At 45.3% G+C, this 26793-nt stretch overlaps 1 protein-coding gene across 1 annotated transcript in view; it reads left to right on the top strand.

The window, feature by feature from the left end:
- FANCA (FA complementation group A) overlaps window positions 1–26793 on the top strand; it is a gene marked incomplete at its 5' end in the record, with an annotated part of 29740 nt that overhangs the window by 1620 nt on the left and 1327 nt on the right. The window contains 35 exon segments of the mRNA XM_010177887.1: window positions 126–208; window positions 668–701; window positions 2832–2898; window positions 3439–3551; window positions 4475–4551; window positions 5184–5325; window positions 5882–6015; window positions 7317–7427; window positions 7858–7953; window positions 8071–8130; window positions 8753–8841; window positions 9257–9317; window positions 9421–9470; window positions 10560–10636; window positions 12488–12592; window positions 13175–13317; window positions 13783–13853; window positions 15296–15395; window positions 16196–16395; window positions 17091–17187; window positions 17391–17567; window positions 18636–18709; window positions 19169–19297; window positions 19774–19840; window positions 20093–20259; window positions 20841–20946; window positions 21128–21187; window positions 21556–21660; window positions 22413–22525; window positions 23304–23445; window positions 24600–24662; window positions 25446–25551; window positions 25939–26014; window positions 26337–26410; window positions 26413–26459. Of these exon segments, the coding sequence (XP_010176189.1) occupies window positions 126–208; window positions 668–701; window positions 2832–2898; window positions 3439–3551; window positions 4475–4551; window positions 5184–5325; window positions 5882–6015; window positions 7317–7427; window positions 7858–7953; window positions 8071–8130; window positions 8753–8841; window positions 9257–9317; window positions 9421–9470; window positions 10560–10636; window positions 12488–12592; window positions 13175–13317; window positions 13783–13853; window positions 15296–15395; window positions 16196–16395; window positions 17091–17187; window positions 17391–17567; window positions 18636–18709; window positions 19169–19297; window positions 19774–19840; window positions 20093–20259; window positions 20841–20946; window positions 21128–21187; window positions 21556–21660; window positions 22413–22525; window positions 23304–23445; window positions 24600–24662; window positions 25446–25551; window positions 25939–26014; window positions 26337–26410; window positions 26413–26459 (3416 nt within the window).

Here is a 26793-nt window from a genome sequence, read left to right as displayed (position 1 = left end):
GACTGCTGTGTAGTGAATAAAGCTTTTCAGAGTCCTGTTGGGACACTGAGGTGGGGAGGCGAAAGAGTGAGGGATCTTTATTTGAAAGGGGGATGCTGAAACACTAATTCCTTCTTGATTTGCAGACTTGGCAATCGTGTTGCTGCAGAATGGCTTTCAGCAAACTTCAGAGCTGGGAAGGAAGTTGGAATTCCAGAAGGTCACCTATGTAAGGACAAAATGAATCTATTTATAAATGGTTATTTAAAAAAGTAGTTCCATTATATACCTCTGTGCCTTGCTGAGCATAAATAAATCAGCTTGGAGCAATAAAGAAAGGATGGTGGTCCAGGTGCTGGGCTGGGTGATGAAGAAATGGTGCAACCAGAACAAAGACTTTTTTTTTTGTTTGTTTTAAATAGAGAATTTCTCCAAGGTGAGGTGTCAGGGGTTTTGGAAGCTCCCTGGGTTTCACCTTGATTGTTTTTTTTTTCCATTTGAATGTGAGGCGTGGGATGCTGGTGAGCATGGGAAATGCTTGCCCTTGTGTCTATTGTACAGCCTGAGGTACAAGTTAAGCTTTAAATCAGGAGGGACAAACCTCTTTCTTTGAGTCAATTTACATTTTCTGCATAAAACTGTAGCTCTTCTAAACTCTAAATGCTCTTAATTTCTCAATTTTGAACAGATCTGTCGCGCTGTCTTACAAAGAATGTTGACATGTAAGTGTTTTTGTGAGTGGTAGCTTTGTGCAGTCACTGCTGCTTGCTGGGCCTACACTCCTTGTTTGTTTCTGAATCTCTAAGGAGAAATCCTTTGCCTGGGCTGCTTTTCCTCTTGTGTGTAATACTTATGTCACTGATTTTATGTGGCTCTGCTTTCTCCTTCACTGAGTGTCTTCTAACGCTGCAGATAACTTCTTGCCCTGTATGCTCGTTCATTCCGATGCTCCCAGCTGCAACATCAGGTTGATATCTGAGCTGATTGTTAACAAGGCTGATTGGCAGCAGCCCAGTCTGGTGTAGCACAGGGGTTAAGCTAGGAGAATTTTTTTCTGCTTAGTAAATTGAATTTTGAATTTACAAAGTTATGTCCAAGTAAGCTATTTTGCTGGTTGGTGCTTTGGATTTGCAGACTACCGTTTTGTGAAACCTATTATTTTTTTTCTGCTGAGCAAAGACATCTAATATCCATGTCACCTTTAAATGGCCAGTCTTCAAGACCTGTCCCGTGGACAACACTCCTGGTTTGACCTGGGCAGTCCTGATGCTGCTGCTGAGAGCTCAAGTGTAGTAGTGCCTGATTTGCATTGCAAATCTCGATGCAGAAAGACAAACCACATGTGAGGGTTATTTTTATCTTGTGTCACAGATGATCTTCACAGTAAGTTGCTGTATCTGCTGTACAGCTCAGGAAGCATTCACTTACACCTCCTCACATTCATTACACCTCCTCACGTTCTCTTACACCTCCTCACGTGCCCTACACCAGTATCTGAACATACTCTGACTGTACGACTGCAGTTACTTTCCTGTCTCCTTAGTGACAGCCCTTTACCACTCTTGCTCTCTTGCTGGCGTGTTTCAGCAATGTCCTTAGTGCTGCTGCAGAGGTTAGTGCTTTTCCTCTGCTGTAAGGTGACTGAAAACCAGGATACATCACCAGCACTGCTCCCTCCACTCCACATCTCTCCCCATGGGCACTGCCAGCCTGGTCCCTTACCCTGTGTCTCACAGGGAGCTTTGTCTGTAGGTAGAGGTGCCTTACAGACCTTGCAGAATGCTTCTAAAAAGGGAAAGCTGTAAGAGAAGTGCTTTATTATTTAATATGTATGAATCTCATCTCAGGTGGCCCTTTAACAGTGAAAAATAACCCTTATCAACACAAGACTGGGGGGGGTTTGGAGGAAGAGGAGCAGGCTGCTGGCAGGCAGGCAGCAGTCTGTGCTCACCTGCTCTTCATTTGACCTTCACGTTTGTGCAGTCTGCGCTGCCAGGGACTGCAGCCTGTGTGCCTGAAAGCCTATTCAACACACTTTATAGAAGGTGTTCTTGTTAGTGTGTGCTTCTGGGTCACCTTTGAGAGGTTTCACTTTACTGATCAGCTGCTTTGAAGAACATTGGGATTCTTTATGTAAAATAATTCACTCTTAATGAAGACCTTCACCAGAGGAGAAGGAGAGGCTGAGAGTAGCATGGGAGCACTGTGCTTCATAGTACTGATTTTGCTGTACTGAGCTCCTGTGCCCAGGATAAGTAGAGTTTATCTCCTTTTCTCTGTTCTCCCCTACTTAAGCTTAAAGTTTTCCTCATCAGGAGAGGAATCTAGCTTTTGAAGTAATCTCTGCTGAGCAAATGAAGTGTGGAGTCCCACTGCTGTTACCAATGTGTGGCATTCACAGCAGCGTGCTCTTTGTTTGGCAAGGGCAAAAAAAGTTAAGACCATTGTTTCCAGGGGTTGTTAATTCAGAACCTGCTTGTGCCCATCCCTGTCTCCAGACAGACTTCCCAGTGTTCACACTTGCAGGTGCACTGCACAATTAGGATTGGGTTTGGAAATAAATACTAATTTGTGTGCGTTTTTAGGTGGCTTAATTATTAGCACGTTCTTGGGGATGCTTTTAAATTGGATCAAGGTTAGTGTGAGTAGTTTTTGAGGCTCTTATGTCACCTTTGAAAAAATTTCCTAAGACTTTAATGCTGCTGAATGGCTTCTACACATTTCCCTAATGGGGTCACCTTCTTAAAGGGGCACAAATTGCTTGTTTCAGTTAGTTCTTTTGTTTAGTGTCGCAGTTCCTTCCCATTTCCATGTCTCTCATTGTGCTTTTGTGCTTCTGCTTTGGGATACAGGGGTGCTTGATGCTGTTGGTAAAGAGAAGCAGGAAGATGTTTCCACGTTGCAAGCTGTGAGGTTCTGGTAAGACTTGCTGTTGTCAGGAGGAGGTTTTTAATCCACTCTGATGCTTGTTACTGAAGTAGGGGGAACATTCTCCACCCTGTGCTGCTTATGTTTAATATTCTCCTCTCTAATAAAATATGTGCAAGTAAAAATGCATATAAAAAGATAAATTAAGGTGGGAAAGGGTGTTCTGGCAGTGTTGGAACCAATCTTGAAGCAACCTCTTGACATGTGGTGAGCTTCCCCTGTCAAGTTTTCTCACTCTTCTTCTGAACAGAAACACCTGGAAGGTGCTGTTGCCTTCTCCTCCATTTCCTGCTTCCAAACCCATCTTGTCCTGTGCAGGGGTTTGACTTTTGACTCAAATTTGGTAAATCTGATCACTACCTAATGTTGAGTAACCAAGAGGGTTTTTTTTTAAAACACATAGACAAAAGTATATATCTCTGGCAATTTGGTAAGAGAGATGTAGAAGAAGAATGAGTCATTCACCCTGATGATACCTGGTTGATCAGACTTCCTGTGCATTGTTTCTGAATATTTCCTTGTCCTTTGTAGGCTCAACGTCTTCAATGTGTCAGTTTATAAAAGTGTGGTTCACCTGGATTCCTTGCAGCAATTTTTTAGACACACCCTGACCGAGGTTCTTACCTACAACCCATTGTTGAAAGGTAGGAGTAGGCAGGGAGGAGTGAGTGTCTCCAGGGTGTGTGTTGTGTGTCCAGAGCTCCATCCCACCCAGGCCTTCCTGAACAGAGCCCAGTCTGGAGGAGCCAGAGCCAGAGAAGCTTCCTGACTCCCCAGCTCTTACCCCAGGGCTGTATAAGCAGGGTGCTAGATCAGACAAAGGAAAATTCATGCGGCCTTTAGAGGGCTGTAGTTTAGGAGAAAACTTCAGGTGGAAAATCAGTGCCCTCAAACAGAGCTTCAGCCAACAGCTCCTGAGCAGATAATTTGGATTGCTGTCTAATAGCAGCCTTTAGGGAGCAGACAGGGGCGAGCTCTGCCTCTGGGAGTAGTTCTGGCCAAAGGAGAAACTGGGTGGGAGAGATGGTGCTGCAGAGAGTGCTTGGGGCTAAAACAGTCCCTGTGTGTGTCTGGGTTTAAGCACAAGACGTGGCCTTTCTCTGCTGACGGGGCGTTTCTGTTGGTAGATCAGAGACAAAGGCAGGAAGGCTTCTCATCCCTGTGATGTTTTTAGGAAGAGATATGTTTGTGCTACAAAAATCTCTGCTAAAATCGCTCTGGGCTGTGATGTAGAGCTGCTTACCCGTTGTGTGGGATTGCTGTGACATTGCTGGCTGCCAGCTGAAAGAGATGATGGAGGAAAAAGATGATTCCTCCCTGGTTCTCTGTGCGTGGCCTGCGAATGTGTGTGATCTCAAGAAGAGCTTTGAGATGACAGGGCTGTACTGAAATGACATGGTCCTTGTTGCCATAGTTTGTGTTCCAAAGGCAAATGAGAGAGAAAGGATTTCATCAGACAGTTTTTAATGTCAGAGCCAAAGGGAAATCTGGTGTGGTTAAGTTATGTGTTTTTGGGTGTATTTTAAAATCTGTTGCTGAAGAGTAAACTTTATTTTTCTGGGTACAGTGTCTGATGCCATCCACATGCAGAAGGAGTGGAGCTTTACCAGAACTTGTTCGCTGCTCACTACCTTGTATCGCAAAGTACGTCTTCCTGGTTTCACAAAGAATACTTTACTATGTTTGCTTTATATTCATTTAAATATTTGAAATGAGATTGTTTAAAAATAGCACGTTCCAGTCGCAGAACCTGAACCAGCTGCCAGGACTAAGGAAGTTGTGGATGCCCCCTCCCTGCAAGTGTTCAAGGCCAGGCTGGATGAGGCTTTGAGCAACCTGGTCTAGTGGAAGGTGTCCCTGCTGCTGGCAGGGGGGTTGGGACTGGATGAGCTTTAAGGTCCCTTCCAATCCAAACCATTCTATGATTCTATGACTTGTAGGCCGTGTGAAGAAAAAGTGTGACTTTTGTGCAAGTAGTACTTTTGGAGAAAAAAAGGGACTTTTGTGCAAAGCTTTTAATGAGAACAAAGCTAATGATTGAAGATGTGAGTTTTTACTGTTACAGAGTATGCCATGACTTCTGACAGAACTGGAATATTACTGTTTATTTTAGCCAGTTCTGGTTCCCAGCCAGGATGTGATCTGGCCCTGGAAAGCTGATGTGAAAGATGCACACAGGATTGCTTTTTCATCTGTGTGTTAATCTTAAGAGTGAAATACACTGTCATGGGTGGCTGTATGTCATAGCCTCACGTGAACTGCCATCCCTCTTCCAGCTCTTCGTGGTGTTCAGTGCAAAGGAGTCGATCCACCAGCTGCAGCAGGTCCTGGAGACTCACGAAGTGAACTGGCAGCACGTCCTGTCCTGCGTCTCCACACTGGTGGTCTGTCAGGCTGAGGCAGAGGCTCTGTTCAAAGGTACGCAGGTGTGAGCAAGCCTGCGAGCTAATTGTGTGCTTGTGGCTTCTCGGGGAAGCCCTGCTGACGGGAGTAGCAGCAGTCACTCATAGTTGCTGGTTTGAGGTCCTGCATGGAGAACAACAGCAGAAGATCTGCTTTTTTGTTCAGTCATTTCCCATCAGCAGCGACGTGAAGGCCAGGCCTTGTGCCCAGCACTTCCCAACCCTCGTGTGCATCTAACAGTGGTTATTTGATAATTACTTCCATTATTAGTTGGAGTGGTGATTACTGAAGCTTAATTCTTCTATCTCACCTTTGCTGGCAGACCTTGTTTGTTAGTTTCTTGCTGGTTATCTCGTTGCTGGACTCCCTGCAAGTTTTGCAGGTTGAAATCCTCAAGTATTTGACAGTTGAAAGCATGTGGAAAAAAATATAAGTGAGTCCCAAAGGTTCCCCAAGCTGCAATAAACATCCCTCTTTATGTTTTGTCACAGATATTTGTCTTCATTTACTGTAGAAAATTACGGCCCAGTTGTTAAGAGCAAAGTTTGAGGTTATTGTTTTATGTTTCTAGATCTACTGAGTCATCTGCTGATAAAGGCCTTTGAGAATTATGATATGGAAAATATGATCACGGCGTTCCTGATAGCTCGTCAGGCGGCTCTCGAGGGCCCTGCTGTGTTCATGCCTTACTCTGAATGGTTTAAGGTAAGGCTGGATGAGGCCCAACTGGTAATCTTTGTTTTAAGTATGTGAGAAACCTGTGCATGAGGAACGTTCTGCTGCGCAGCAAGAGCCTAGTTTCAGACAAGATAGTCAGGGATTAGAGACAGAGGGGAAAAGAAAAAGTCACAAGTGATTGTGTTGGTATCAGGAATGGCTTAATATTTATTACTGCCTTTATGTCTGCAAAGAATATATTTATTTGGCTTTCTCTGGTCTTCCCTTCTTTCATCTTTTAAGTCCATCTTGCCTCCTCTAGTTATTTGTCAGGAATGCAGACATGTAATTCCTGTTATAATCATAATCTTGGATGTATTTCAGTATCTTGATAACCAGCTCTGTTGTTGTTGCATAAGTTGTGGGTTATTGCAGATGAAGCATTTCTGTTTCCTGGATGTTTGCATGCAGCTGTAATTGCTGTGTTTGACCTTACAGATAATTGGTTGTTAGATTCTAGCTGTAAACATGTAGGTATTTTTGGTATGCAAATCTCCACGTCATTTAAATCTGGTAATTCCTCTGTATGAGTTTGTAAATCTAAGCTCAGCCTTTGCTGATAGAGTGTTCAGGATGTATCAAAAGGTAAAGTAGTTTTGTGTAGTCTCAGACTGGCTTATTTTCCTTATAATGCCAAGATAAACCCATGTAGAAACCTGCAGATTTATGGTTCCCTAATGAATCTCAGTCCTTTGGTGCATTTTGGTGTTGCCTTAACTCCTCTAAGCGTTCTCATCATAGCACATCAGAGCAAACTTTGAGCGTGGCATGGCAGGATTTCTGGAAACTGGACAAAGAAACTCAAAGAAAACTTCTGTAGAGACTTCTAGAAACTTTCCCTGGAGACTTTTCCCCAGAAAGATTCACAGAATCCCAGACTGGTTTGGGTTGGGAGGGATCTTAAAGCCCCTCCAGTTCCCCCCCCCCTGCCATCAGCAGGGACACCTTCCACTAGACCAGGTTGCTCAAAGCCTCATCCAACCTGGCCTTCAACACTTCCAGGGAGGAGCAGCCACAGCTTCTCTGGCCAACCTGGGACACTGTCTCACCACCCTCACACCAAAGAATTTCTTCCTCATATCCAATCTAAACCTCTCCTCTTCCAGTTTGAAGCCATCACCCCTTGTTCTGTCACTGCCTGCCTTTGTACAAAGTCCCTCCCCTTTTCTCTTGACAGGAAGCAGATATCTGTAAGGGATGTCTGGGATCTGTGCTCTGAGTTAAGGCATTGCTGGGATGGGGATTCTCTCCACGCTGAAAGGCTGTGTTGTCATTTCCCCCTGTTTCAGGCTTCCTTTGGGAATGCTGGTGGTCACCACGGGAGCAGTAAGAAAGCTCTGGTCTTCCTCTTTGAGTTCTTGTCAGAGCTGGTGCCCTTTGAAGCAGCGCCGTACTTGAAGGTGAGAAGAGGCTGATACAGAACTGCTCCAAAGTGAATGTACCTGTGCCTTGGACTGAGCTCAACTTGTTGTTGTTATTGTAGTAACTGCATTACGTGGCTTTGACTGCCTTCAGCATATTATTAATATTGTAGTCATTGCATTACTTCTGATACATGATTCAAAACCTTTTCTCCCTGAAGTAAGGAAGTACAGGACACTCTTATTTACTTGAGAAGAAGAAGAGTTCTTTTCATGGAGTTAAATTTAAGCTCTTCAGTCATTTTGTTTGTTGTTGTTGGGAAAAATTGCATGTTGGTTGCCATGAAAATGGCTTAAAACAAGAATTAGATCTTTGGGCAATATTTGAGGTAGATGAGTGTAAACATTAAGCAGAATGTTACACTGACTTCCTGTAAAAATGGCAAATCTTGTGAATTTCACATTTCAGGTCCATATAATGTACCCGCCTTTTGTGCCAACCAAACATCGGTCTATTCTCTTGGAGTACATCACTCTGGCTAAAACCAGACTGGCTGACCTCAAGGTTAGGAAAAATTGTTTCTTTTAAAAGTTTCCTTTTTGAATCTGCCAAAAGAGTTCTTTTTGGGTCTGTCAAAATGCTGTCTGTGTCGTGACCGTGCGCATCTGTAACCTCCCGCAGGTTGCTATAGAAGATATGGGGCTCTATGAAGACTTGTCTTCCACAGATGAATCTGTGCAGGTACCACTGCTCAGTCTGACAGTTTCCTCATCAGTTGTGCCTCTTTTCCTCCAGAAAAGAGCTTAGATAACCAACCCTCTGCCCTTCCTGCCGAGGCTGAGCATGCTGCCAAATCTTCTCTAGAATCATAGAATCGCAGGATGTTGTGAGTGGGAAGGGACCCACCAGGATCATCCAGTCCAACTCCTGTCCCTGCACAGGACAATCCCAACATTCACACCATGTCCCTGAGGGCCTTGGCCAAATGCTGCTGGAATCTTGTCAGCCTTGGTGCCATCAGCACCTCCCTGGGGAGCCTGTTCCAGTGCTCCACCACCCTCTGCCTCAAGAGCCTTTTCCTCATGGCCAACCTCACCCTCCCCTGCCACATCTTCCTGCCATGTCCTCTGCTCCTGGCATTCGTTGGTGGCCAGAGAGAAGAGATCAGCGCCTGCCCCTCCTCTGCCCCTTGGGAGGAAGTTCCAGCCCCCCATGAGATCTCCTCTCAGTCTCCTCTTCTCCAGGCTGAACAAACCAAGCAACTTCAGCCTCTCCTCATAGAGCTTCTCCTCTAAACCCTTCCCCAATTTTGTGGCCCTGATTTCTCACAACATCTTTCTCTTCTTGTTACTCGTGTGAGCAGCCCCAGGGTCAGGCACTTCGAGATGTTGAAAAGGCCCTTCAGATATTTGAAAACACAAGGAAGATCCCAACGTCTGTGATAGAAGCCAGGTACCGTGTGCTTCTCAACTCTTCTTGTTTCTAGCCACAATAATAATGATACAAGCCAAGTCCAAATCAAAATAACCAAAGAAGAAAAATTGAGGATGTGAGCAAAGGAAGTTTTGGGCAATTCCTCCTGTGTTGGCCTCTTCCTCAGTAGGCAGCTAAATGGAGGCTGTTGGTGCAGAGAGCGAACAGGCGCAGGCACACCTGCAAGAGAAGTCCACAATTGGTATAATAAATGAAAAGCAAAATTAAAGAAATGAATAACTATTGGCTCATCTGAGCTTGATTTGTCTGCGGTTATTCACGTTTCCATGAATATTTCTTATTTGCAGGAGTCAAATTAATTCCTGAGGTAATGAGATGGCACTTGGCAGCTTTGGCATTGTTAATATTTTGCTCTATTTGTTTTCTGTCTCAGTATTTTCAGGCGACCCTATTATACTTCCTGGTTTCTTCCTGCTCTGCTCAGGCCACGAGTGGTTAGTATTTGGTTTTGGCTTCTATTTTTTTTTGATCCTCCCATGTAGATGTGTGTTTGGAGACAGGTCATTTGCACCTAACCTGCCTGTTTTTCTGTTGCAGCTCCCCAAAACCCCAGATGTGTGCATGGCCTTTATAGATTCTTTAAAGAGGTATTGGGATTTATTTTTTTTCTGTGCTTCTAGACTTTCTCTTTCAGAACATTTGACTTTACATCAGATTATCGGAGGCTTTGACACTTTGTTTGCAAAACACCAGGTGTTGGCTAAGCCTTGGCAGGGCTTCGTGGCCAGGCTTGTGGCTTGCAGGCTGTGGATGGGGTAGTTTATGGATGAATGTCTTCAGTTCTGTAATTAGTCCTCTCACCACTGTAAAACCATTATCTAGAAGGGGTTCCATGCAGCCCTCTGACTGCAGGCCAGAGATATTTTAATGCAAACTTTGGAAGATGCTGCTAAATATGAAAATTCACCAGGAAGATGAATTCGGCCCTGTTGAAAGGCTCTCCTGTCTTTGGGAGAGGATATGGGAGGAGAGGAGGATCAAACTTTACTGTGTGTTAATGCTTTATGAGCTGTTGTGACACCAGGAAAACGCCCCAGCCCCTCTCAGAACTCCAGCTTGTCCTGTATGTGTGTTTAAAAGTGCTGTTCTGCATTGCAGAAACAGCTTTGTTTTCAAATCCAGTAATTCCTCTGTAACCTATCATGAAGAAAAAATATTCACAACTCTGCCTACAGGTGAGGCATTCGGTCCTGCCTTGTCATTCCAGCCTGACTTTAAAGAAGACTGGATCCTTTTTGAAAATTAAAGTTGTAAGAGAAGCAGCTGTGTTCTAGGGAGCCTCGTGGAATATGTTTTTAGTACTGAGTGCTTGCCCAGCAAGCGTTGGAGGTCAAACTTTGGTCTCCTTCACATCAGCGTTTTAGTAACTTGCTCTTACATCATCTTAGACACGTACTATGTATGAAATAGGTATTAATGCATGCTTTAATAATATATATGGTGTTGGTTTTGTGTCCTGTGTGTTACACAGGTATGATACTTGTTATGAAAGCCTTGGATAGAAATTTCTGGCCCTTGTGTCAAGATGATGATTTAAAAATGCTTCAGATGCTCCGAAGCCTCTGTAATTACATTTCATAGCATAGCTGTTGTTTGTGCTTATATTTAATAAAGCTGAAGTTTGAATGGGGTTATGTGGTATAATAAAAGTCTTTTTTTAATTTTTTTTATTATAGAGCTGACAAAATACCCTCAAACTTGTACTTGACATACATGCAAGGCTGTCGTGCTGTGAAAGAGAAAACCTTACAAGGTAAAAAAAGAAAACATTTGCTTCTGGATCAGTTTGAAGAGCAGTTGATATTTCCATTGATGCCCTCCTGAACTGGAAATGTTCAAAAGTTACAGCTGATCAGGTCTTTATGTGTAAATATATATAATGTTCTTTATGTCTCACTGAGATATGAAATAGTTACTCTCGTAATGACTTCCTCTGCCTGGGTGGGATTCTTGCAGTCGGTGCGGAGCTCCGCGCTGTGCTGAGGCTGCGCATCACGCCTGAGCCAGCTGATTGGAATCTGGCTCAGATACATCTCCATGAATCAGCATTTGCAGCTTGAATGCTCCTCAGCTCCAGCTAGCCCGGGGTGGGAACCTGCTCTCTTGATCCCTGGTGTAATGGCACTTGTGCTGTCTGAACTCACCCTCATCCTCCTGTAAGAACAGATGACTGTGTGTGACCGCGATCTGGGGAGACAGGAGGGGTGAGGAGTGGAGCTGGCGCTGAAGGGATCAAGCTCCACAGTTCACATGTGTTTGGGTGGGAAGGTCCCACTCATTTCAGGTCCCATCACTGGAGCCACATGACTGGTGCAGTGTGTGTCAGCGTGACAGATATTTAATGAGCTCTCCTATCTCTTTCAGTGAGTGGGCGTTTCAAACGCGTCTTAAAATGGGCAACATCCTTACCACAGGGTTAAACACCATGGAAAGGTCAGGCTGGTGAGCAGAGATCGTTCCCAGAGTGAGGTGGAGATAAATGTACTCTGTGTATGGAGACAAATCTGTAATCGACTCCCAGTCAGGGCACTTTGGGTGTTAGAAGCTTTCTGGAGATGCTGTAGCTCGAGAGGCGTGACAGAGCAGTCCTGGGGAACCGCAGATGTGCAGCAGGCTGGCTGCCGAGGTTGTCCTGGCAACCAGCAGGGATGAAGGATCCCTCCCTGCCGGGACTGGGATCAGCAGGGTCCCAACGGGCAGACAGAGCCCTGCAGGAGTCCTGGCATTGCCAGTGATCTCTAGTGGCGCAGCCTGAGCTGTGTCCCCTGCATCCTGATGGGCCTCATCTCCTCCCTGATCGTGTCCCCTGCCACCTGATCCATCCCTGGGGCTCTTGCACAGAGACTGGATTTAGGGCAGGACTGACTGTTGGCCAGCACTAAGCCTGCCCTCTTTGTTAGTGCTCACCCTTGCACATAAGGGTGACTCAGCAGTGTCCTAACACCTTGTTGCTTTGCTGTGTGTTTATAACAAGTATTAATTTCAACCTTTGTTATTTACTTCTCTTGTTCATGGCTGAGTTATTTCTGGCCCGTGTGCAAGACGCTGTTCCTGTCGAACAAACTGTATGGGTGGTTTTTGAGGCTGTGCCGTGGCAGCTTGTTGCTGCATTTTCTTTCTAGTGGTAAAAGGAATTTCCTTTTATTTCTTCTTTTAAACAAAAAACCAGAACAGAGTAACACGTAACATCTGGAGCTGTTGCATGGTATTGGGCTTGAGGAGAAGCTGATGACATAGTATTTATGCTGTAATGTCTATTTTGAGACTGGTGCCAGGCTTTTGAGGACAGCAAATGTTTCTGTGGGAGGCAGAGAGCTAAAGCAAGTAGGAAGAAAACTCTGAAAGGAGAACTCCTTTCAGTCTTTGAGTTCCTTTCTGCAACTAGGCATAAACTCATAAATGATTAATCAAATAGCACATTTTGAACATAAAACCAAAGCTGGGTATGTGACAGATTGATGGTGTGGGGGTCTGTTACAGCTTATAGAAAAATAAATACTGCTTTTGCAGAAAATGTGTGCAGAGGTTGCTGGATGCATTTAGTGAACTGATGTAATGCACAAAGGTGAGGATCTTGTGTTGCATTTCTCTCTTACCTGTCTAGATCAATCAAAAGTAGAGACCAGCTGTTCCAAAGAGCCTGTTGAGCAGCTGAAGGCTGAACTGGCTGAACTAAGGCCGCTGATTGTGGACCAGGCTAAATATGAAGGTAGGCAGGAAGGCGAGTGTTAACGACCCATAACTGACTGTTCCAGGAGCTGCTTTAATAAAATGTGGCTAATTCTAGCCAGAGCAACAGCAGTGGTTACTTGCCACTGGTACCTGAAGCTGGTAATCTTTCAGATCTGTGTAATCCTTCCAGCTATGAAAATATAGAATATATTAATGTCTGAGGTATTGGCCAAGCTTCAGGTTGGAACTCCAGGTCTGCATCATTGTGTGATGATCACTTGGTACTGCACTGATCTTTGCCAAGATGGGCAGCCCCATGCCTGAGGCTCACCTGGTGACTTGGGTCCCCTTTTGAAGGCTGTGTCCTTTCTGGTGTGAAAAACTATTCTTGATATGTGTTGGTAATAGTACTGGGCAAAAATAATGCTGTATTCTGAAATGAAGATGACTGCTGTGTTCCAGATAACATTTTTTGCTCATTAAGGCTTTTCAGAATGTCCTTTGGGCTCTGATCAATTAAGAGTATATATTTCACTTGTTCTTCCTCCTGCTACAAGGGGTTGTAAATCTTTCATGCCTTCTGTCCTGGTTCTCCCCTTCTCCTGTTACCTTGCTGCAGATGTGCCAGCACAGATCGCAGTGATTTCTGACAGACTCGCCAGTGTTTTGGGTCACAGCAGTGATGAGAATGAAGCTGCTCCTTTGAATTCCCCAATCCAAGTTGACATTTCTGCCCCCAAGCTGGAACCCTGCCATCAGAGTGTGAGTACCATCTGGCTTGGGGTGAGAAATGAGTGGGGTTGGGGAAGTAAAAATGCATCTGGGTAGTAGGTGTGAAAGGCTGCTTTGTCTGAGGAGAACAGGAAACGCGTTCTCTTTTTGTCTACCTTGTCCTGCCCTGCAGACTATTCATGTTTTAACCTCCTGGAAGTGTTGGATGTCTGGTGGCGAGATCTAGAGATATATTCAATCAGAGCAGTCCTGTGATGAGTTAGGCTTTCTTCACCAGGCTTATCCAGATATCTGTTGTGTGCTGGGGTCATTCCTGGGCTGTAACAGCCTTAACTTTCCATCTCAGCGCCAGTAGATCTGCACAACTTGCAGTAAATGTCATTAACCAATTTGTCTCCTTGTTTTAATGTTGGGAAACATAACATATACACAGCAGAAAGAGATGTAGATATCCATCCCAACAAGTAGGAACTAGCAGTGTGCCTCTTATTCCAGGTTGTTGATCTTCTGCTGACATCGTTCTGCCAAAACCTCATAGCTGCTTCCTATTTTAACCCTCCCGACAGGTAAGATGCCAGTAAAAGAGTAGGGAAATCAAAAGTGGTTAATGCACTGGAATTCCAACACTTGTCTGTGGGCAGGGAGGGATTTCTGGTTGTTCATACCCACTAGGCTGGCAATTGCAGGCTGCTTTATTCTGAGTGTCTGTCATCTAAGAACCAACGCGCTTTGATGTACACGTGTAAATAAAACATGTTTCTCCTCTGTCGTTGCTGATGCCTTCAGAGAAGGATGGTGTTTGGCTCTGCTTCGTGCTTTGTGACAACTTATAAAAACTTCCCACAAATACCACGTGCTCAGGTTGGCATCTTCAGCTCAATGGTGAGGGTTGGGGAGTGAAACAAAACCTTTTTGTCCAGGAATTGCTTGCTGGTTGACACTAGAGATCGGGGAAGGAGAATGCTGGTCTTTAGGCAGCAAGCCCTGATGTGTCTTCAGGGTGTCTTTTGGCAGGTTCAGTGCTTTGGCAGATCCTTCATCCCTAATGCCATATCTTACATGAAATGAGAGGTGGAAAGTCTTAATGCTGCAGGCACAGGAAGAGCAGCGTGATCCACCTTCTCTCTGCCTCCCATCCTCTCTTGCCCCTGGAAGTGATTCCATTTGATTCTGGCCTGTATGAGCAGGGAGAGGTAGCACTCCTCCACCACTGGAAGGACTCTGTTAATAGCCATCTCCTTCATGATGTAACAGAAGTCTGTAAACATTATGGGCAGCATTTCACTGGAAAATTGCTTGGAAAATACCAACACACTGACAAGGTGCTCTGATCCCAGCTGGAGATGGTGCTGGAGGAGGTGGCTGCCTCTCTGGAGTGCAGCATGCTTTGGCAGCCAGCACGTCTTTCCCTCTCTTTTACACTGTTTTGCCCTGGAGCAGATGAATCTGTATTGAAAATCCATGCTGAAAAGTAGCTCTGATAAACAAAGAGTGTCCCAGGAAATCGTTTCTAAACCCAAGTCCCCATCTGATCTTCTCTGAGGATGTTTTTTGTGCCAGCTGGGTGGGAATGCCCTGTAGGAAACTCACTCCCTGTGTTTTGTAACAGGACCTTGTCCTACTAATTCCTTTTTGCTCTTGCTTTGTTGTTTGATCCCACTTATTGCTCTGCCTCTGTTTACCTTGTGCTTTTCTGTCTGAAGAAAAGCTGTCTGTGCCCCAGGTAGCTTCCTCCTCTCCTTGGTGTCACCTCAGAACATCTCTTTGTCTCTATAGTATCAAGTATTTGAGGCAGAGCGCTGGAGCAGTTAATGTTTTTGTAGGGTTCCTCTGTTCAATACTCCAATAATGACACTTCTTTTGAGCCTATACATGGAATGATAATTGCCCCCTATTTACTGACAAGGATGGCTCAGGTTCCTTGTGTTTAAGCATTTTTAAATACCTCTTCCTGTATTGGGGATAAAAAGAAGCAGTAAAATGAGCACATGGTTTTTACCTTCCGCAGGCAGGGACCATGTCTCTCCTTGTTTGTGAAGATGATGTGTGGACACAGGAATCTCTTACCTTCGCTTCTGGGCAGGCTCTGCCAGCTTATTTATCATCAGGTTAGTTTTCCAGCCACGAATCCTATGGTTATAGTGTGCTAAAGGCTATCCTACCTCCATTTCCTGAGCTGTGGGGCATGTACCTGTCTGGATTGCACTGCAAAAGGACTTCACTAGAGCTTTCAAGCTTCCAAATAAATCTAATTTGGGTCAAGTAGTATGGACATGCTCTGAGGAACGTTAGCTGGATGTTTTCCTACAGAAATACTACTGTAGAAGGTTAATGCATTCCGAGATGCATTTTAACAGAAGCTAAAATAAGCAAGTTTATGAACAGAGCCAAAAGAAAAATAGTAGGATGCTTAATCCCAAAGCTTCCACATGGAATAATTCAGTTGTACACCCCTTTTCAAGGTAAAAGTGTGACCCCCAAATACAGGATGCAGCAGTGCATGGTTTTCTTTTAAAGAACTGTTGGTTTTATTTCCTTTGACCTGTGATACTGCGAGGGTGAAATTAAAATACTGATGGACTAGATTAGCTGTCATAGAAGCTAAAAAGCCTTGAGAGCCTCCAATTCTGCTGGGCTGAATTTACAGCTAGTCTGTGTTACAGAAACATACGTGTTTTCCTGCAGGTTGACCAAAGGTAGCTGCACAATTTTGAGGAAGGAAGAACATTTTTAATGGAGCTGGTGCCTCTCATCTGCTAAATTGATATTGTTGCACTAAGGAGTCAATGGGCAGAAACAGTGTTCTGCTACTTGATGAATTCCAAGGGGTTTTTTTTTCTGAGAAAGGTTGTTTTGTCACAAATGAAATGTCTCTCTCTTCAGTTCTTTACCTGTGTTTGGCTTGCAGGGTCCTTCCCTGAATGATGCTCATATTTTAGGACTAGCAGCTTTTGTGATTCACTTAAGTGAATCCAGAGCTTTAATTCCTGAAGTGGAAGCCAGTTTTGGGATTTCTCAGCCTGTTCCTGAAAAGATCCTTTCCATTTTTGAGTACTGGAACTGCTTGCTAGTGTGCAGGACAGAAGAGTCATTTATCTTCTGCATCAGGTGAGATCAGGTGTCCACCATGTCCTTGCTTCCCCATGTGATGGCTTTAGGTTTGCCACAGGAGAGGTGCTGGGAAAGCTCCCATGTTCCTGGGGAGGATTTCCAGAACATCTGTAGGTGGTTGTGCTGCACAGAGGCACTACCCAGAGAAACAGGATGATGATGGTCCTGTGTGAAGTAGCATCCTGATGATTGCACTGTCTGTCTGGGGGTGGGTCTGTTCAACCAAGGCCCAAGGGACAGGACAAGAGGAAATGGGCTCCAGTTGTGGCCAGGGCAGTTGAGATGGGATGTGAGGAAGAATTTCTTTGCTGAAAGGGTTCTGAGGCATTGGAAGGGGTTGCCCAGGGCAGTGGTGGAGTCCCCATCCCTGGAGGGATTGAAGAGTCGTGTAGACACAGTGCTGAGGGACATGGGTTAGTCATAGGGGACTTGTCAGTGTTGGGTTCATGGTTGGACTCGATGATCGATGACTGACTGGATGTGGCCAAAGGTTTTAGTTCAGTCTCTGGTTCTGAAATTTGTGCCATTAATGTACTTGAGGTTGGGAGCATATAAACAGTAGTGGTCCTAAAAGCCAAATAGGTTTGGGATGTGTCAGTTAAAAGCATTATTAATGCTCAGTCTTTGCTTTAAGTGGGAAAAGGTATGATTGAACCAACAAGATAACAGAATTCTTTCATTTTCTCTATCAGGTTTTGCACTGCAGCAGCATCTTATCTTATGTGCAAGTTTTCATCCTATTCTCATGGAGATTTGTGTGCCTTGCTTCCTCCTAGCCTTGTTAAAAAGGTAAAAGGAAAAAAGTTTTGCTATTACTTATGAGAAAGGTCAGTCTCAGTTCAATTTCCCACTGCAGACCCCTGTGCAACTGTAACTTGTGCAAAGAAAACTATATAAAAATGCTCTTTGTACTCTCCCATCTTGTGTATTTGCTTGTTTGGCCCATTTTTTTTGTGGTGGAAACACGCAGGGTTTTTCTGGCTTTGTTTTAGCTGCAGTACGTGGTGCCACGGCTGTGCTTGGAAGCTCGGGGAGTCCTTTGCCAGGAGAGTAAAACTGACCTAATCTGGAGCTGCCAGCCATGCCCCTCTCTAAACTACAAAAGAGCTGCCCTCTGTTTATGGAAGCAAGCACGCTTTCAAGAGCTCTTGAAGGAAAAAGAGTTCCAGGTATAAAGCTTTTCCATCACTTAAGTGCACACTGTAATTCTAATTTTTCAGATCTGCCTTTTGCAATATCCTTGCAAAAGGATTTGGTGACAAAAAGCTTCTTGTAAAACCATAATGCCTTGGAAAGCTGGTCTGACAGTTGGAAGAGGTCACACGCGCTAGGTTATGTGCTCAGTGTTCTTCCTAGATTTTGGTGGTGATGATAAGGTAGAAATGGAAAACTAGATGTAAAGCTTTTGAGTCCTATTTATTGCAAAAGCTGACAGATCTACCATATCAGTAAGAAAATGATCAGGAACTGTAGAGAAAAGACCTGTCCATAACCTTAGCTTCCCACTGTGTGCTGTCTGTGAGGTGATGGTGAGTCAAAGAACTGAATATACTTCTTTTTTCCTTTGAGTTTTGTCTAAATGTCAGTGTTCTCCTCAACCACCTGTGTGTGTCTTGGAGTGTCTGGCTCTGCCTTGCTATGAAGCAGGTTAACATCTCAGTTCCTTTGCTCAATACCATCCTTGCAATGGGTCTGATTTGCCAGGATTTCTTTTTTTAACCTAGTTCCTATAAAACCAGTTTCCTTTGTGCAGAGGAGGTTGCCGTGTTACTAGAATGACTCCTTGTGCTTGGCTAGCTTGATGTACAAAGCTAAAATACGTTTGTGTTACAACCTTTCTTTGATGCTGGTACCAGTCTGACTGTGGTGCTCTGTTCATTTTAGCATTTATTTCTAATAACATACATTCACTCTGGTATCTAGACTTTAAGAAGATGAGCATGTTTGGAAATGTCAAAGGGATGGGGGTGTGTGTGGGTGCGTGTGAGAGATGCTTTGTAGGCTTGCTGTCAGTACATTTTTGAATGCCACTGGGGTTTTAGTTTAGATTTCTTGCAAGAAAAGCAGTACTGGAACTTCCTTGGGTTGCTGTCTCCTGTTTCATATCTCTTAATCTGGATGAGATGGTGGCTGGGTGTGGGGGAAAGTGGGTTTTAGGTTGGGAAGAAGGTGGCTGCTCTGCACAAGTTACTTGCCTTGCTAGTCTGCCCTCTTACCTAACTCGTGGCTTTTCCCAGTTATCTTTCAGGGAGTGGCTGCTGTTGGAGCTGGGAGTGCACCCCGAAAAGGATATTCTCTCTGCTTCAGAAAGGTAAGTGCAGAGGGGCTCTGTTAAAAGGGAAGAGTTCAAGAGTCTTTCCCACCCAAATTAGGAAAAAGGACTGAATATCAGGAAGTTAATGACAAAAGTAAATATAAACAAGCTGCTGTGGGACACAAATGCCTGTCCACTACTAGTGTTTGTCCAGAGTTCAAGCAGTGCTAGAACGAGGCGTGGGTTTCAGCTTGAGGAAGTTCACCAAGATAACCTCTGGCCTGTGTGTGCAGTCCTTCCAAATAACTTTTCACCAAACCTCCCCATTTCCAGAAGCAAGAGATGGCTGATACCAGGGCATGCACTGTCTGGTGGATGGTTCTTTTTATAGATGTACTTACATGGGTGCTTTTATCTGTCATTCCACTTGGTGTGTGCACTTCCTTTCACATCAGGGGAAGGGCATCATTAAAATGCCATGATAGATTTCCTATCTTCTCCTTTTGAATATTGCAGACAGGATTTCCATTATTGGGCCATCTATCAGTGGTATCTTCCTGCACCTTCTGCTTCTGGTGGCTGTGATGGAGACCTGGAGAAGGCATGTGGTGTTGTTATCAACACCATTCTGGATTCCTCACAAAGGTATTCTGTATCCTGACTCGCATTTCTGCTAATGACCTTGCAAACCAGGAGCTGGGAGCTTGTGCCTTACGTGGGGCTGTGTTTTCTTGAGTGGGAGTGATTCCCTTCTCACAGGCCTGGCTGGCAGTGAAGGCTGGGAGGTGGCTCTGCCTGACTCGCTGGTCTTTGCATAAAAATCTTGCTTTAGGTGACAGGTCTGGGGCTGAAGTCACAGATAGTCCCTAGTCTGTCTGTCTCTAAGTTGAATTTGTATTCAGATTTGTTTAGCCAGACAAGCCTCAGTGCCCCTGAGGAAGTGGCTGAAGCTGGAAAATAAGGAGGGAGGGTTAGAGGAGAGTTGCTGTCTCACCTACAGCTTATTTAAGGGACCTTAATGTTAGAGCTTTATGTTCAACTGAAGCCATTTGACTTTATTTGAATTGTGTTATCCTCCTGGGCTAACAGGGTTAGTTACCTGCTGTGTCTTGTAATTCCAGGTGGGACCTGGGCAGCTGTGGCCAGTCAAAGATGTCAGTCAATCCTGATATTCTCTGCAAGCTGCAGGTGATTTCAGACTTTGATGTGTATCTGTACGTTCAATCCTTGAATTTGATCAGTCAATGTATTTCCTAATACCTCGGTGTATGTAAGGCTGACATTTGGCTCTCAGGTGTGAGCAGTGGCATGGAGATTGAGAGAGAGAGACTTTTCTTATGGATCTCTCTTCAGTGAAACTTCAGAGAAACAAAGAGGGTTTGAATGCAAACTGGTGTGTACCCCTGACAAACGCTGTTTTTCCCCCACCTCCCTCTTTAGGAGATGGTGCTGGAGCTGAGGTGTAGGAGAAAGTTGCTTTCTGGCTGCTTGGATGCCCAGAGACATTTCCTGTTTGAGATTCTCCAGGAAAGACTGAAAGACAAAAAACATGGCTCTGCTTTGGGGGAGCAGTTATGGAGGCAGCAGGAGCTGCTGCTGCACAGAAGGTAAATGCAGATCTGGGCTGCTGGGAATACCTCTAACAAAACCAGTGTTCAGAGTGATTGTGGTGTGTACTTCTGCAGTGGGGTGGCCTCCTCTGATTCCACAGCAAGTGCAAATTATACTATATGTCACAGTGACAATTGTGCAAGAGATACTGGTACAATTCCCTGGTACCCATATGACTCCAGCTGCATTTCAGTGTGATATCTCAGGCGATGAGTTTCCCCTGGCAGCAGACTGGGTTTCAAACACCACACATCTTCACGGACTCTTAATGCCACCACTTGCACTAACCACTGTTAAATTACTCTGTTTGCTGCTGGAATCTATGTGTGTGTTTCCATTTTTGAGCCACTGATAGTATCTTTGAAAGTGGTCTGTGTGTATCTCCTTGAAACGTGGGTTCTTTTCTGGGCAACTGGAAGAATTCCTTGTGCAGTTTCTATCAGTGTGTTTGAGACCTCTCATGTTTGACTTACTCTCAAACTCCCATGAATATCAAAGGCATGTGCCCTAAGAGTGTGGAGTCTGAGCCTCTTCTCGACAGTAACCTTGATCTTGTTTTTATTCTTCCCTGCCTAAGGATTCTGGTAGGGCTCCCTGCATCTGCTCTGATCACAACTTGTCAGAAAGGAAAGCAAACCATGTTGGACTGTGAAGACTTCTTTCATTTTGTAAACTCGCAGCTGGTATGTGTCAAATCATTATTTCTTGTTGGTAAGTGCCCTAGCTAAAGAACTTAAACTTGGGTTTAGTACAGGAGTTAAAATGCAGCCAAATTTGAGACTTGAGCCAAAATGTTTAAAGAAAATTATAATTCAAAAGAAAAGGAATGTATTTTTTTTCCCCCCTCTCCTTGTCTTCCCACAGAAGAACGTCTGTTCCAGAGGGTACGCGCTCTCCTACGACATCACCGCTCACTTCTTCAGGGTAACTGCCAGCCTGAGTAGACGTTGCTTTATCAGGATACCTGACTATATGCTATTCTTAGCAATAAGATGTGCTATTTGTACCCTTGTTTTGAGAATTGTTGGTGTAAATTCCAAAAAGAAGAGCAGTATTCCAGGGAAGTGAAGAGAATAGCAGGAGGAAGTAGTGGTAGAGGTTAATTTTAATACAATAGAGTCAAGCTGGTGAGGGAAGGAGGAGCTGTTGGGCACACGTTTCTTTTGCTGAGCCATGCTGACCCCTACAGTTATCTCTGATTAGTTTACACACAGGTTGGTGAGGTACTTCAAAGCAGCAAAGACATTTGTGTGTGTGTGTGTGTAGTCAGCCTGTATTTTATCCTCTTCCAGGGCCTGCTCAACGCCAGCTTGGACTGTGAGGAGTCAGCAGAAGGGGTCAATCATGTTCTAACAGCATGTCAAACCAAATGCCCCATCGTGCTTTTCTCTGCAGTGGTAACCCTTCATATTTCATCTTATTTTCATCTTAGATGAAGCTTCAGTATCGATTTAGAACATTTGTTTTAAACTTCATGTAATAGAAACTGGGAGGTGGGGAGGGGCAGTGATTCTTAATGCCTTTGGAAAAGTGCAGAGTGTTGTTGTCCCCTTGGTTTCGCTGATCCCAGCTCCAGGCGTGCAGCCTTGGTGTTGGAATGTCTCTATGAAGTGGAACAGGGGCTGGTTAAGAGCGAGAAGCTGGGAAACTTGTCTTGGTTTCAGATGCACTGTAGAGGGGCTGGTTGTTACATGCCAAGTGACCAGGAAGCCCATAAAGCACAGATGTGTTTTCTCTGTCCTGTGTGTAACTCTTCACGGGCTGTTTTACCTGGGGATACTCGTTTTTGTGGCGTGTGATAAGCATGTGCATCCCCTTTGCAGAACAGCTGAGTGTGGAGCTCCTCTGCTTAGGGATATGGGTTGGTTTAGTCATGGTTTAGGGGACTTGTCAGTGTTGGGTTAACAATTGGACTTGATCTTATAGGTCTTTTCCAATCAAGGCAATTCTGGGATTCTGTGATTTTTATTGTGCCTCTTTGCATTTCCAGGGTGTGAAACTTCTCATGTTTGTTATGTGTGTATGTACAACTTGGATTTTTTCATTAAGGGGAGGAGGAAACCCCCTTTCTCTGAGTACCTGTGTAGATAACCTGCAGACAACTAAGTACACCACCACTAATGCTGCTGGTTTCCATCTCTTCTCCTAGCTTTGGTGGCCAAGGCTGGAGCCAGTGCTTTGCTCTCAGTGGAAAAGACTCTTTGGGGCTCCACTTGCAGAAGAACTGGAAAAGCTGAGAGAATGGCAGTCCTCAGCTACCAGGTGTGTATGAGGAGCAGAGTGTGGGTCTGCAGGTGGGAGGACCTGCTCTCTGAGGGATCAGCACCCAGGATGCTTTCTGAGGCAGGCAGTATGAAATGCCAATGTGGACTGAGGCCTGTAGGACAGCTATATACAGATTCCTTTGTCAAGTTTAAACTCAAAATGGGTCATTATAATTATTTAGTCTGGCCTTCTGTGTAATATGGGTCAGAGTGTTTTACCATGAGGAAAAGAGACTCTTTTTAGAGGAGACTGGAAGGCAGAGTCCTTGTTAGACAAACACTGGAAATAGCCTTTAGCCAGTGTTGAGTCATTTGCTCAAGCTGCCACACCCTTTGCTCCCTGGATTTGGTGAATCTCTGATCTCCTGAAGCTCCTGCCTGCTTCTCTGCTGTATGCTTCCTTCTTTACCTCTCCTTATGCTGTGTCTGTTCAGCGTCCTGCAACTTTTCTCCAAAAGCTGTGAATTTAGGATAAAAATCTTGCAGGTTATTGCAGGTATAGCACATGCTTCTGGAGTAGTGTATACAGTTACACCTGCCCAGCCTCTGATAGGAGATTTGGGAATGCTGCTGTCTGTTTCTAGGCTTTGTTTTTTTTAAACTGACTCCATGTAGCATCCACCTGCAGGGAAAAAAGTTGGAGAGAAGAATTTTTCTGTTTTTTGGTCCAAATCACAAACTTACACCCTTTGCCCAAGCCCCTGACTTCCTCCTCACTCGCAGCTCTCATTCCTTTTTTTCCTCCCGACCCATGACATGCTGGTTTTGTTTCTTAGCTTCCTTTCTTCAGGAGTGGTTTTCCCTCTCTCTGAGCCTCCTTGGATTTCAGCTGCCTTCCTCCATTGTACTGGTCAACAGCAGTCACCACGGGGACGAGAGAGAAACGTGCTGCAGAGGCTGGGGACTGACACAGAGCAGGCAAGATGATGCATTTTAAATGTCTGCTGTTCCTCATGCTTGAAAACCAAAAGCAGAATGTCTTTAACTGAGAAATGGTTGTGCTGAGACACTGCTGTATCCCTGGTAAACCCTGGTGTGAAATCTCCCTGGTGGCTAATTGATAAAACCTAGCTGTAAATTACCAGTTGGTAAATATTTATCCTAGAGGCAAAGTTGTTCCAAGCTTCAACTTTTAACTCAGATACTGGCTCCTCTGTGAAGTCAGGGAGGACTATTAAATAGCTGCTTTAAAAACTGAAGCTAGAGAAGAATGCTGCAGAGATTGAGAGCTCAGTCCGTGGCATGCCAGGATCACCCCTCCCTCTGACGGAGGAGCAGGCCTTGTGGATTTGAGCTCAGGCGACTTGGCTGGGAGGTTAAGGAGATGGCAGGAAGTTTGTGAGACAGGAGCACAGGCATTTCAAAGGCTCTGGGGGGACATGCTGAGAATCTCAGGGACAGATTTCCTGAAGGTTTTCCCAAGTCTCTGCCTTTTCACCATGCTCAGTGCCTGAAGTGCTTCTCCAAAGTGCTCTGCTGAGGAGGAAACTGGGCTGCTGCCCATCAGTTCTGTCTGTTGATCTTCCAGGGCACAGCTGGGACCAGAACTCGGTACAGGGAGTGTCTCTGTACTGAGACATCACAGATAAATAGTGTTGAACCCAAACCTGTGCATTACTGTTTGCTCTTCAGTTTTATTGCTCCGGGCAGCAGTTACGGTAGCAGCTCCTCTTGCCACGGGATTGACTCCACTGTTTATACTGGTTTAGAGCCAAAAGCTGCTAGTCAGGAACTGGTGTCACTGAGTTGATAAGAGCATTTAGTACATGTGGAATAACAGTGGCTTTCACCTCAAAAATCTGCCTTGAGATCACAGAATCCCAGCATTGCCTGGACTGGAAAAGCCCTTTGAGATCATCGAGTCCAACCATGAACCCAACACTGACAAGTCCCCGACTGACCCATGTCCCTCAGCACTGTGTCTACATGTTTGTAGTTCACTTGCAGTGCTTGTAGTTCACCCAGGCTCATCCTGGGAACATATTTTGTGAAATGTTGTTTCTTGACTGGAAGAAGCAAGTTCTGAGTCCCTGCTGCAGACAGAACTAACAGGCATTCTCTTTTCCTTGCAGCTTCTAGTTTCTCTGCTGTTCTTCTCACTCATGGATCTCATCTCAGCAAAAATAGCACCAAAGGTAAATTCAGCCCTGAGGGAATTCTTGTGACACTAAATTTGTCTGATCCACTTGGTTTGCTGTCTAAAAATGCTTTGTATCGTTACTGTGGAGGCTGGTGGCTTGTTCTGCCAGGGGGAAGGGATCAGCAAGGTCCCAGGCAGAGCTGCTGAAAGCCCTTCTGCTCCTATCAGAGTAAAGCTGTATTTCCTCCAACTGATGTTAAATCCCCTTTCACTACAACAGTTTTTATTTCTCTTCCTGAACACCTTGATATTTTCAGTTCCCTGTTCAGGCTTTACACCTCCCAGGCAGCACAGGAGCCTCGTGTCTCTCTCTTGGCTTTTGTGTGGAGTTTCGTATTTGTTAGATGATGTTTTTCCCCAGGCTGGAAACGTACGTGGTATTTCACAAGGAAAGAGATTCCCCAACCCAGAGGGACATTGGTTCCCAGATGATTTAATGCAAAGATGACAAGTTTCTTCTAGCAGCTGTCTGCCCTGTGAATGCTTGTTCCTGTCCCTTCGCCGTCTCCTCTGCTTTGAAGTGCAGCCATTTGTGTAGTCACCTAACAGATTGGATCCAAGTTAAAAATAAAGGAGGAAGAGTCCTTGAGGAAAGAAACATCTTGAGCAAAGAGATCTGGGAGGTTATTCCAAGTAAAATGAGTAATGTGGAAAAAAAAACCCGAAACCCAATCACAATCCCAAGACAGGCTGTTACTAGAAAGGTTAGAGGGGGAGAAAACAGCCTCATGTGAGGGGTTCCTAACCCAAACTAGAGCTGTTCTTTCTGACCCCCCAGGAGGGAGTGGATTTTCAGACGTCTCTGGAATGGTCCCTGGAGATCTTGCAATGCCTGGAAGAAAGGGGCATGTCCTGGCCACTTCTCTTCCATTCACCAGAGAAAGGTGAGCGAGTCCTGTCTCAGGGGTGGAAAGGTGAGGGCCAGTGCTGGACAGGCGTCCCCCATCTCTGATTAATGAGTGTACCTGCAAGAAGGAACTGATGGGCCTTTGTAAACAGCACGAAAAACACTTGTTTGAGTAAAAGCTGAGAACATCCTGCTTCTGCCCTGCAGTACAGTGACCCAGCTGATGATCAGGAACGACTGGTGCTCAGTATTGTTCCCTCTGGTAGAAAAAGCCTCAGAGGGGACAGTGGTTTTCTCTCAGGGTCCCCAAACCCAAGTATATTGTGGGCTGGAAGGAAACTGCAGCCCCTGTGCTGCTGTAGAAGTATGCAGGGTGGCATGAGGACCTCTGAAGGTGCTTAGTGCTTCTCTCTGGCTTTTGCAGACCCTAGAAAATACGGTGTCCTGCGCAGCGCAGCCTCGGGCCGTCACATCCAGCTCTTACCCATTGCGTTCTACAGGTGAAGTCCTGCTGGGCTTGGAATGGAGATGCTGGTGAGGGAGGATGGTGGTTTGTGTGGAGGTGATGGTGCTGCTGGCCTGTAGGTGAGCCCGTGCAGGAAGGAATACTTGATTGTGGCAGGACAGCTATTGAAGGAGCCTTGTGTCTCCTGCTAGACGTGTCCCTTCAGCTTTGTGCTCCAAACAGGAGTGTCCCTGGCTGTCCTGCTCCTGGCAGTGCAATGGGACAGCAGCAGGAGCACCAGCTGTGTTTGCCTTGTGTCTTTCTATGTCTGAGTCGAACCACGGAACCGGTGCTAACCAGTGTGTGACCTCCTCTAGCCTCACCCCTCGCTTCTCCCAAGAGCTGCTCAGCAGAGAGCTGACCTTCCTCTACGTGGCCCTCGATTCGTACCTGGGGAGGGGAAAGCCCTGCCACAGCCTGATCAAGATCCCCCGGAGCGTGTGAGTGAAGCTCTGTCTCTCTTTTTTTCTCTTGTCACTGTGAATCGTGTTCTTTATCCCTCCCCGTGACACTTGCAGTGTCCCTCGTGTTCCCCCCTGCCTGTACAGAGAACAAGTAGGTTGTGCAGCTGCCTTTGCAGGCAGTCACACCTTGGGGCTGAGAGAAGCTGCTGGTTCTGGTGCTGCTGACACCTCGTACAGAACCTCTGGGTGAATGCGGTCGCTGATCAAGTCATAGTATCACAGAATCCCAGGCTGGGTTGGATTGGAAGGGACCTTAAAGCTCATCCAGTCCCAACCCCCCTGCCATCAGCAGGGACACCTTCCACTAGAC

Source organism: Antrostomus carolinensis, unplaced genomic scaffold (assembly GCF_000700745.2).
Source record: "Antrostomus carolinensis isolate BGI_N321 unplaced genomic scaffold, ASM70074v2 scaffold19631, whole genome shotgun sequence".
Lineage (NCBI taxonomy): Eukaryota > Metazoa > Chordata > Aves > Caprimulgiformes > Caprimulgidae > Antrostomus > Antrostomus carolinensis.
Note: the sequence above shows the minus strand (reverse complement) of the source record. Positions and strands in the feature narration are given on the sequence as shown.